An 11,758-nucleotide genomic window follows, 5' to 3' on the forward strand; every position below is an offset into this window, starting at 1 on the left:
CTCCTTATTACAGCGTTTGGCGATGAAGACTTCCCGCACGTCACCCCAACGTTTGAAATGTTTCCAGAGCAGCTCTTCATTTGCTTCTTCCGGGAAGTGGGTGAAGTAATAAGAAGTAATATCTCCCTTATTCCTCCAGTCGAAGTGATGATGAGTTGAGTTATCCCATGCCTCGCGAATGGGTGTTTGTCTCTCCTCTACTGATGCCTTCTTGTTTTCCTTAACTACCTTTCTTCTGACCACCGTAGACCATTCCCCTTCATCTTTACGTAGACTATTCCCACCAACCTCCTTGTAGTGTTTACGAACCTCGGTTAAGGTTCTGTCACTCCCCCTCGTTTTTTCAGTGTCACTCCATCTCCCTCTCCATCTCACTCTACCATTCTGTCTGTCTCTCTCTGTGTCTCTCCCTCTCTCTCTCACTCTCCCTCTCTCCCTGTCTCTCTCTGTATCTCTCCCTCTCTCTCATTTTTTCATTTTTTACACCATAAAGGATTATCAATTATGTATGTCATAAATTGCATTCTTGTTGACATTGGTCCATTAGTTGTGAGTAGTGAGCTTGTATCTGAACAGAAAATAACTTATCTGTGTTGCAACTTATGCAAGGGGAAATAAAACCTTTTTATGAGAATAGAATAAAAGTGCAGAGTAAAACATGCCAACAGTTTGAATGTAAACATGTGCCCTGTGAAGTCCAAATAAATTTGTAGGCAAATGTTTTAAACAGGAAACCACAATTAATGTTTTTATATTTTTTGGTTACAAGAATTAAAAAAAACACAAAGTAATAATCTCAAATTCTTTAGAGCTCACCTTCCATTTTTCAAATTGGAATCCAGGCCAAGCAAATTAGAAAAATCAAGCCTTTCAATTAACTGGACAGTTGAAAACTTTCTGCACATTTGCAACCTCTGCCATTATTTGGAAAGGAAACAAGAATGAGAATGAAAAGTTCTCTAGAGATCCCATGGTTTATACTTTATAATCAAAACAAAAAATTCAAGAATAGTTAATTTTGCAATTTAACTAGATGCAAAAAAGTAGATGAACCTACCTCCTTCCACCACAGTATGTGAGGAAGGTCTTTATCATCTAAAACGTTATTTGGTATTTTGGGCTTCTTGGTGGCCCTACTACTCCCCCTTGAAACCTTCTTATCCGTATAACTCGACACATTCTTTACACATCCATTTATTCTGTTCATCAACAAGTTTCACATTTTAGATGTCATACCACAAGAATAGTTGCTTGCATCATTAGCATTTCACGTGTCAAGAAAATATTACATCAAACAACTAAGAGCATTTTTTTTAATTTAGAATGGCAATTTCACATTCAAACTATTTCAACACACATGTGACAGTCATATCTTCACTCCATAATCATTATTCTTTAATATTGAATGAGTTAGTAAGTTTCTAAGCAGATGCAATAATACAACTGCTTGAATTTTGTCACAATAACAGACAAGGACTTTATGATTCTTACAGTGTCTTTGTTGCAGATTAGTTAGTTGAAAATTGGTTAGTTAGTTAGGTTGTTAGGAATGCTTGTTAGTCATTAAATACCTCTCTAATAAGCTCTTTAATCAGTATCATGAATTACTTCTATGGAACTCCCCTTTTGTTATTTGATCTTTATGATGTGAGGCCACATCAAATGGGCGTCACTTGCATCACCCATCAAGATTCTAATATGGTATCAGACCTTCTCTCATGTAGAGAGCATTGATTTCATTGTTGCCAAAGAGGAAGACATCGAAGCTGTAGTTGAGGATCCAACTACTATGAAGGCACATTTTGAAGAAACAAAGATCCTGATTGGTAGTCATGAGGTAAAGCTTCAGTTATACAAGGATGCAACAGATGTGCTGCAGCAATAAATTGAAGAAAAAGAAAGCAAGGGACAAACAGATGTGCTTGCAGCAACAAATTAAAGAAGACAGAAGCAAGGGTCAAGACAGTGAAGAAACGCAAGCTATAATTGTCCCTAGAACCATTATCTTTGGGAATATTGACTAGATCCAGATTAAAGCATTAACAGATTAGAGCCATGAGTTGTGAGGTGAGAGAAAAACAAGATGATCTGAAAGCAGCTCTGCAGAGAAAGGGTCCTGATCCCAATGAGTTGGATCATTGGTGCCAAGAAAGTTTTTTTGCAATTAACAGCAAACCGAATCTCTTCCTTCACAGAACACAATGAAGTAGCGGGTAGGCTCCTTAATGTCTGCATTCAAGAAGCAAAAGTAGACTGAACCATATGGGTAACAAAAAATACTAAGAAGCTATGTTTTTTTCAAATTGAAGTTCAACTTTTGGCATGCTTAGTTCCACAACACTTGCTATCAGATCTCAAGTTTAACCAAGCCATGATTCAACCTCATACCATCATCACATTTGATAGATACATGTATGAAAAATTTGTAGTGCACTCCATAGGTATTTGCCACGATTTTCCATCACATGCATTGGCATGTGCACTGGGAGAATAAGGTGTTCGATAAAAGTCCTGTGATATTGTTGCCTATGAATTTAGTTAAACAGTGTGGTTTCTGGATGGGTTGTCCAACTGGGGAAGTGATTTTAGACCCAAAAGTTGCAATGCAAATGGGCAATGAAGGACAGGCAGGAACTTGCTGAAGGCCAACCCGATGATACAGATTTTGACAGATTGTGCATGGTACTTTTTGTTGGCATTGCAGCTGAAGCTCTTGATTGCCATGGAACATTGGCTGATCACAAACCAAGAAGAGTTGTTTTACTCTTCTTTTTTTGCCTGCCAATGCTACTGCATAGACCATCTGTTACCAGGATAATTGACAAAACTCTGAAAACAGCAAAGCCTTCACTTTTCTCACAGCGTAAGTTCCTTGTTCAACCTGGTTATGGTCCACTGGGATGGGGTTACAGGATATTAGTTAGTTGAAAATTGGTTAGTTAGTTAGGTTGTTACGAATGCTTGTTAGAGGTTAAATACCTCTCTAATAAGCTCTTTAAACAGAGCTCAAAGTCTCTCTTATTTATATGTTTTCATACAAATCAATATCATGAATTACTTCTATGGAACTCCTCTCCTGTTCTTTGAACTTTATGATGAGTGGCCTCATCAAATGGGTGTCACTTGCATCACCCATCAAGATTTTGATGGTCACTAAACTAAAATTTATAAAAGACTATTTGCCTCAGTTTTTAACATTCAAATGAAGCTGTGGCCTCATCAAATGGGTGTCACTCCTGAGGTTTTGCGAAATTACACAAACACCCCCGAGAAAGAAAAAAAAACAATAGGCTGTGCTTTAACCGAATGCTAGATAGATTTGCAAAAGATTCATAACTAATGCCAGATATATCAGAATAAAAGGTTATTAGCATCACCTCTCTCAATAAAGCCAGAGACCATCATTTTTACAAATTTCCAAGTCCAAAGTATAGCACAAAAAGATTGCTTTATGAAATAAACAATGAAAAAAAAAAGCATTAAAGATGAATGATATTCATTACTCGTAAAATGTTTCTACTTTCTACAGGTACTGTTACTAAATAATATAGTATAATACTAAATACAATGTTTCTACTTATGAAACAAATAGAGAGGGAGAGAGAGAGAGTTACCTAAGGAAACGAGAGGGAGCGAATGAAGTGAAAATGGGAAATAGAGAAGGAGTGTAGTGCGCGAGGGAACAGCAACGAGGGAAGAAAACGGCGACGTTTCTTGTGGCTACCCTGTACATTGCGTTGAATGGGAACGAGAGAGAGAGAGGAAGCAAACTAGCAAAATGAGTTCCCGCCACAGTCCACACACGAGGAGGGAAGGACTCTGTATCTGACACGCTGAGAGTGAAAGTCCGAAACGATATTTAGAACACGATCGTGTCCGAGTCCGTCTCTCGTGTCTTCTAACCTCTAAGTACATTGATTGATTTTTTGAAATTATTATTATTATTATTTAAAATAGTCTAATTTTAAAATTCTATTTCTAGTTCTTGAATAAAATTTGGGAATATTTATTGGCACTATCACATGTTTATTAATATTTTTTAAAATGGAATTTTCATCAAAACATGATTATGTTAGTAAAATACACAACGGAATCATGTTTATGTTGTGTAAAAGAAGTATGCAAATCAATTATATAATGAAAATATAATTTTCTTATGTACTTTTATAATGAAATTGTGTTTTTTGTTAAATAATTTTTTTCATCCTTTTATGTAATTAAATTGTATTTTTGTTAGTCAATTTTTTTCACTCTTATAGTAAACAACGAAAATGAGATTATGTTGAATTATTAAACAATAGAATTGTATTTTTGTTGTTTTGTTATCGTTTTCTATTAAAAAGAAACACAACTTTGTTGCCTTTCACATGAACTTGCGTCGTCCCTCCCCACCGCAATGTCATTCCCATTCCCTTTCCTAGTTGAATCTTATCCATTTCCATTCAATCACCATTGTCATTCCTAGTTGTGTCGCCCCTCCCACAACAATGTCACAAAGCCTCATGTTCCTCACACCCAAAATACCCAAAAATGCAAAATCCAATTTCACCTTCCTTAATCTGTGATATCCAAATCCACACCTCTACCTTGCCTACAATGGTGACTCCAACTGCACTAGAATGGTTAAAGCTCTTGCAAAATTGGCCTCCAAGGTGAGGATTTCAGGAGAGTGGCAATAATGGCAGCAAAGGAATGGTGAAGGACACGGTGGAAGGGTTTAGGGAAAGTGGAGACATGAAGGGGAAGGGTTTCCAGAGAGGGGCAACACGATCGTGCCAAAATGGTTGAGGAGGGGTCGTTGCTTGGTTAGGGAAATGCTTGTAAAAGGGCAAATCATTACAAGTATTTTGATGAGTTCATAATATGCTTAGAAAGGATGTCTCTATACTACATTGAAAGATAAGTCTCAAAAGATTAAATGAAGTCTCATGAGATGATGATTTAAAACTTCCCTTGAAGAGCACAATCTAAAGAAGTTGGAAATGACATCAAGAAAGCCTCGCTCTGAAGAAATAGCATAGGCAATAATGAAGATAATATTAGAATAATGCATTAAAGTTTAACCAAATTCTAGACCTTGAATGACTCTGAGAATAAAACATCAGAATGATGTATAGAAATGAACCATAGTTAAGATTTTGAAGGACTATAAGAACAAACCATCAAAATGATGAATGAAGCAACATCACATAGAATGAGGTTTCATCAAAAGATTTGTTGACAACAATAAAAGATGCAAAAAATTGAAGCTAAGGCAAGTCCTTGAAAGATTTTGATAATAAAACGCCAAAATAGTGTCATGAAGACTGTTCAAAATCCTTTAACCAAAGAAAGATTAAACAAGACATCAAAAACAACCTACATAAGCTATCAATGTTAACACTGTGATGTGGAAGTCGTTTCAACAACAACACTTCAATTTGGGAGCGAACTTGAGTGTGCGACGATGACTCTCCAATTTGGGATCGAACAAAAGCGCACGACACCAATGCACGAATATGACACGACAAGCGAAACTTCTTTCGATCTCTGTCAATGAAGAAGGAGACTCTGTTGATGGAGGCAATAGGGTTGAGCATAAAACCTTGCCGGAAGTGTGACTAGAGTGTGTCGCCGTCAACAAGGAGGTGTGTGATGGTGTCGACAAGGAACAGACGAATCAAATTCAAGGGATCTCTTATATATATATAGTGTGTACATATCTATAGTAGTCCCACACTTATCCCATGGAAACAAATATTCTATGGCTACAAAAGCTTTTGCACCATGGGAGACATTTGAGCTCTCCCACATAGACAAATCCTACTTTATATATAGTACATTTGTCCCTATTTATAAGACATAGTTAATAAAAAAATTTGTCCCCTATTAGAAGATTTCATTTTTGGCTAAATTCATGATTTTGGCCCTCCTAGATCTTGATTGTAACATTTGGTTCCTCTAGTTTTATAAATTAGTAATTTTGATTCTCCTAATAGATTATTAACAAATATTTTTTTATTATTTGAGTTATTAAGTTAACTATAAATTAATCAAAATTATTCATTATTAAAAGATTGAATAAAAATATTTAAATCTTAATTTTCCACAACATTATGTTTCTTCTCTTCTACGCAAATACCTTTTCTATCCTCATTGTTGCACGCAACTCCATAGACAATAATACCACATTAGGGTTAATAATCTTTTATTAAAGTTTTTTAATGATTAATAATTTTATTCTATTTATAATTAATTTAATATCTTTACTAATCATAATTATTAGTTAGTAATCTATCCGGGGACCAAAATCCCAAATTTTTAAAACTAGGGACCAAAACATTGGATTTGAAAAACTAGGAAAACCAAAATTGCAATTAAGCCTTCATTTTATCTCTCTTGTATATTAATTAATCTGTGACTAAAATACTTTGAATTGTCTCTTTTTGTGACACCTCGTCTTTCGTAATATAAATTAAAAATGTTTTATTTAAAAATAAATAGAGTTTTAGAAAAATAATGAGGTTTTTGTAATTAAATAAATAAGAATAAATAGTTTTATTAATTAAAATAATTATTTTATGATAAATAAAATAAATAGGTGTTTTTATAAAATAAAAATGATATTTTATTAATTCATTTGATAGAAAGTAAAATAGAGTTCATTTTTATAAAATAAAAAAAATAATAGACTCAGAGTACCATACTTATAAATAGAGACATATTAAGTTAGTTTTTACATTTATGATATGTTTCTATGCTCTATCTTCCTCCCAAATTCGTTTTCCATTCTTTCTCTTAGACATGGCAACACAACCCGCACCCGTCGGGTTCCACCCGCCCCCGCCCCGATTTTAACGGGGAAAAGCCGAATTAACTGGGTCTGGGTGCGGGTGCAGGGAAAACCCGTGGTTTTAATGCGGGGCCGGGGCCGGGGTCGGGGGGTAGTCACACCCGCCCCGCACCCACCCCCGCCCCGCACCCGTATACGCGAATTTACCAAATTACCCTTATTTTACCCTTAAATTAGCAAGTATATATGGAGAAGGATCCTGAAAAGTGAAAACCTAATTTCCTTCATCACTCATCAGCCTCCTCTGCGTGCGTTGCTTCCTCCTTCTTCACTGTTCACCAAATCGCAGCCCTCTGCTCAGCCCTCTGCGTTGCTTCCTCCTTCATCACTCATCAGCCTCCTCTGCGTTGCTTCTTCCTTGTTGTTCGGTGCAGGTCCGTTTCTTTCTCTCTCCAATTTAATTGCTTTAATTTTAATGGAATTTCAGAGTCAACTTGTTTCTCCCTTCTCCGCCGTCCACCGTCGCTATTGATTCTCCTCCGATTACACTGTGCTTTTTTTGTTAAACTGTAAAAACTTGACTTCACTTCTCTGCATCTCTTCAACCACAACTACAATAGATCCATTTTTTTTAAATAATTATGAAGGGATAGAAAATATATCAAGAGGATCTTATATGTGTTGAGCTAGCTTACCGTCTTCCTGTTCAGTTTTTGATTGTGAGAAGTTTTGTACTTGATAACTTTATTTACTTAGCTGAAATGAAAACGCAACGGCGAGGCAAGTGACTTTTTCGAAGAGAAGAAGAGGATTAATCAAAAAGGCTGAAGAACTCTCAGTTTTGTGTGATGCTGATGTTGCTCTCATCATTTTCTCTTCTACTGGCAAGCTCTTTGAATACTCTAACTTAAGGTCTTTCTTTCTCTCATGAATGAAAATTAGAGTTAGAACAATGTATTTTTTGGTACTTTTAATTTTTATATTCTTAAAGTTTATGTGTGCATCAATGGAAGCAAACTATAAAAGATGAAAGGAAGTCTATAAATACATTTTCAGAAATAATGAAAACAATGTTTTGATATTTATTAAATTTCTAAAAATGCTAGATCTTTTTTCAAAAAATGGAGAAAATATTGATCTACATTCTCTTATGCTTATTAAAAGTGAAAACAAACACAGGAAACATTTTTTTTTTGTTTTTGAGAAAACAAACACAGAAAACATGAAAAGTAGACAAACTCCTATGTTGTGCATTTGTTTAGAACTTTTTTTTTCAACTTTTATTTCAGCTAACATTAATTAGAGTCCCTTTTCCTGTGTTAACAAGACATGGTTGTATGTAATCTTGTGACGGAGTGTCATGTTCTTTTTACTAGTGCTGAGATTTTCAATTGTAATTTTCTGAAGTTGTTTGATTAAGTATCTAAGATAACTACTTATCTTAGCATCATTGTGCAAAGTGATGAGATTGACATTTTGAATCTAAGTTATTTACTATCTTTTGATGCTGCCTGTCCTGTCTTAGTGTGTACAGTTTAGCCAAATAAAAAACTTATTATGTGCAATTAGTTTGAAGAGTTGGGTTCTTCCTTCAATGCAATCAATGTTTAATTTGTGACCTGTTTGATGGCTCTAACAGTAGCTTGTATAGAATTTCATAATTTATGTTAGTAAGTTAAGAATTACCATGAAAAGCCTTATAATATAACTGGACTCTTACTATTATGTTACTATTAAAGATCTTTTTTTTCGAAGAAGCTTACTATTATAGGTCTTAACACTTTCAAATGCTTCAGATCTTATTATTTAACAAATAAACTTTGCATTATTGATATAATTCATAGTATTATGAAATTGAAAGTAACCATACTCAAACAAATATGATGAATTTGTCTAACATCGGAATATGATTAATTTGATTGCTTGTGTTTGTGTTTTATCACTTTATTTATATGTTCCATTTCCATTCTCAACCCTTATTGTTTTATCTTTTTGGTCATCCATTACAGGGGATAGTATTATAAGCATAGAGACTAGTGATTAGTATTTAAACTTGAGCCAACAATTTAAAGGTGAGTATTACCAAGGTCTACATTATTGTTTAAGCATATTTCAACTGTCCCTTTTTCCTTTTTTTACTTGCTCAATGTTGATATTGCTGTAATATTCCTATCATTTCTTGCTTCATTAGGAATTATTGAAATGTGACTCTAATAGATTTTTTATGAATTATTGGTTTTAGATGGCAAATGAAGGTACCTCTCAACCACAATGTCCACTCATTTCTCAAGGAAGTACACATCATCCAACTCTAAATGGACAAGAAAGTTCACATCAACCAACTCCAAATGGACAAGAAAGTTCACATCAACCAACTCCAAATGAAAGTGCTAACCCGTCAATTGTTGCTCCTACTCCCACAACAACCGATACTATGGAGGTTGATAGTGCAGCAACACAAAACCGTCCAAAAAGGCGTAGAAGTGAAGTTTGGGATCATTTTGAAAAGATCATTGTTGATGGAAAAGTTAAGGCTAGATGTAATTATTGCAAGAAAGATCTTGGTGGATCATCAAATGACGGGACATCACACTTAAAAGGACATTTATTGATTTGTCCTCACAAGAAGATTTTGGAAGGTAAAACGGATAAAGGACAGACATTTCTTACTGCTAAAACTTTGCAAGGTAAACAAGAGTTGGGTACTTGGAGTTATAATGTTGAAAATGTTAGGAAAGAGCTTGCACATGCAATTATTTTGCATGAATATCCACTTTCGATTGTGGATCATATTGGTTTTAGAAGATACTCAGCTTCTCTCCAACCATTATTTCAAGTCCCTTGTAGAAATACTATAAAAAAGGAGATACTCAAAGTGTACGAATGTGAGAGATCATCAGCTTTGAAGTTGATAGAAAGGCTTGAAGGAAGAGTGGCCATTACTTCTGACATGTGGACTTCGAGCAATCAAAAAAGAGGGTATATGGCTGTGACTGCTCATTACATTGATGGAAATTGGACTTTGCATAGTCAGATTTTGAGGTAATTATATTTTCTTCAAAAAATAGTTTACTTATGTGAATGTATGTATGTTCTTGAAAATTTAAGTTTCATTAGTACTCTGTTGCATGCATTAATGTAAATGGTTTATTAACTTTCTTATTTAAGTTTCATTAATATTATAGTGAATCTTATTATGTTAGGTTTATTTATGTTCCTGCACCTCATACAAGTGAAAGACTTAGTGATGTGTTGGTTGAATGTTTGATGGATTGGAACATTGATAAAAAATTGTCTACTATCACTTTGGACAATTGTAGCACAAATGATGCAATGGTTGAAAAAATTAAGGCTAGGCTGAAACCAGATTCACTATTAAGGGATGGGGCCTTACTTCATATGCGTTGTTGCGCACATATACTAAATTTGATTGTAAAAGATGGCTTAGAAGTTGTGAAAGATGGGGTAGAGAGGATCCGGGATAGTGTTGCATTTTGGACTGCAACACCTAAAAGGAAGGAATATTTTGAGTCGACAGCGAATCAGTTGAAAATCTCTTGCACCAAGAAATTGGCTTTAGATTGTCCGACTAGATGGAATTCCACTTACAAGATGCTTGAAGTTGCCATTTTGTATGAAGATGTATTTAATCGATTAGCACTTCGGAGAAATGGGTACACTTGTTTGCCAACAAGTTCACAATGGAAATTTGCAAAAGATATTTGTGAAAAATTGAAATTGTTCAACTCTATCACTGAAGTGTTTTCTGGCACTAAGTATCCAACTGCCAATGAATACTTTCCTAAGATTTGTGAGATCAAAGAAGCAATACTTGAGTGGATTGAATCCTCTGATGAATTGATAAAAAAAAATGGCCGAGAACATGTTGGTAAAGTTTGATAAGTATTGGAGTGTGATTCATGAAATAATGGGTGTCGCTGCTGTTTTGGATCCTAGGTACAAAACTGATTTGCTTGAATATTATTATGCAATCTTCTATGGAAATGATGCTGATCATCAAGTTAAGTCAATCCGACAATTGTGTTATGACTTGCTTTATGATTATCAATTGAGAATGAACAATGATTCTAGTGGTGATTCTCAAATATTGGAAGCTAATGTTGGTAATGTTGTCAGTGATGGTTTGAAAAAATTTGATTTGTTTGTGATTAAGAAAAAAAGAGCTAGAACTTCATATGTTAGAACAGAGTTGGATGTTTATTTGGATGAGGAAGTTTTACCAAGAAGTCCAAATTTTGATATTTTATTGTGGTGGAAGTTGAATGGTGTCAAGTATCCAACACTTCAAGCAATTGCAAGAGATGTGTTGGCGATTCCTGTTTCTACTGTAGCTTCTGAATCTGCGTTCAGTACCAGCGGTTATATTGTAAGCCCTCATCGAAGCCGACTTCATTGGACCACTTTAGAGGCTTTGATGTGTGCTAGAAGTTGGTTATGGAGTGCTGAGAACTCGGGTAAATTTTTAATTTATTCATTTAAATATGAATGTATTTGAATTAGTTAATAATTTTGTATATTTTAAAGATTGTCATTGTTTATATTGTGTTATATTGATAGGTAATTTTAATTCTAATGTGGGAAATGAAAATGCTATTTTACTCACTGAAATGGAGTCTGATGATGAAGGTATTCTTTTTAAAGATTGAATTAAATTTTTCAAGTTAAATATTTATATTCTAACTTTTATTTTTCAATATAGGTGAACCGACAGAACCATTGATAACTGACGTTACTTCTGTTGCAATCTCCCGCCTTGAAGATGATGATTTTTATTAAACTTGGTTCATTTGGAACTTTTTTCTGTTTTGATGATTTGAAATACTTTGTTGTTTTGAATATGTATTGGTTCCGAGCTAGAATGATATTGAGAACGAACTTAAAATGTTATGAGCTCTTTGGAAGCTTTTGTCGTTTTGAATATGGATTGGTTATGAGTTGTAATAATATTTAGACAAAATTTGAAGA

At 34.5% G+C, this 11,758-nt stretch overlaps 2 protein-coding genes across 2 annotated transcripts in view; one reads left to right on the forward strand and one right to left on the reverse strand.

Annotated features, from left to right (window-relative positions):
• The window catches only part of LOC114372275 (DNA mismatch repair protein MSH1, mitochondrial-like), a 35,731-nt gene extending 31,848 nt beyond the window's left edge, over window positions 1–3,883 (reverse strand). Inside the window, exons 1-3 of the mRNA XM_028329760.1 lie at window positions 3,615–3,883; window positions 1,058–1,199; window positions 817–914 (exon numbers count right to left, since the gene is read on the reverse strand). Coding sequence (XP_028185561.1) covers window positions 817–914; window positions 1,058–1,199; window positions 3,615–3,733 — 359 coding nt within the window. The 5' untranslated portion in view covers window positions 3,734–3,883. The remainder of the gene's footprint in view (window positions 1–816; window positions 915–1,057; window positions 1,200–3,614) is intronic.
• Window positions 3,884–10,700: 6,817 nt separating this feature from the next.
• On the forward strand, window positions 10,701–11,758 carry LOC114371715 (zinc finger BED domain-containing protein DAYSLEEPER-like). The gene is made up of 3 exons (XM_028329071.1): window positions 10,701–11,247; window positions 11,351–11,419; window positions 11,493–11,758. The coding sequence occupies exons 1-3, from the start codon at window positions 10,701–10,703 to the stop codon at window positions 11,567–11,569; spliced, it is 693 nt and encodes a 230-aa protein (XP_028184872.1). The 3' UTR covers window positions 11,570–11,758.

Source organism: Glycine soja, chromosome 10 (genome assembly GCF_004193775.1).
Source record: "Glycine soja cultivar W05 chromosome 10, ASM419377v2, whole genome shotgun sequence".
NCBI lineage: Eukaryota > Viridiplantae > Streptophyta > Magnoliopsida > Fabales > Fabaceae > Glycine > Glycine soja.

What these genes read in the sequence shown, in the direction of transcription:
- LOC114371715 (XM_028329071.1), top strand. Translation starts at nt 10,701, where the DNA reads ATGGGTGTCGCTGCTGTTTTGGATCCTAGGTACAAAACTGATTTGCTT. An exon ending in ATGGAGTGCTGAGAACTCGG is followed by an intron (nt 11,248 to 11,350) that starts GTAAATTTTTAA and finishes TTATATTGATAG; the next exon opens with GTAATTTTAATTCTAATGTG. An exon ending in AATGGAGTCTGATGATGAAG is followed by an intron (nt 11,420 to 11,492) that starts GTATTCTTTTTA and finishes TTTTCAATATAG; the next exon opens with GTGAACCGACAGAACCATTG.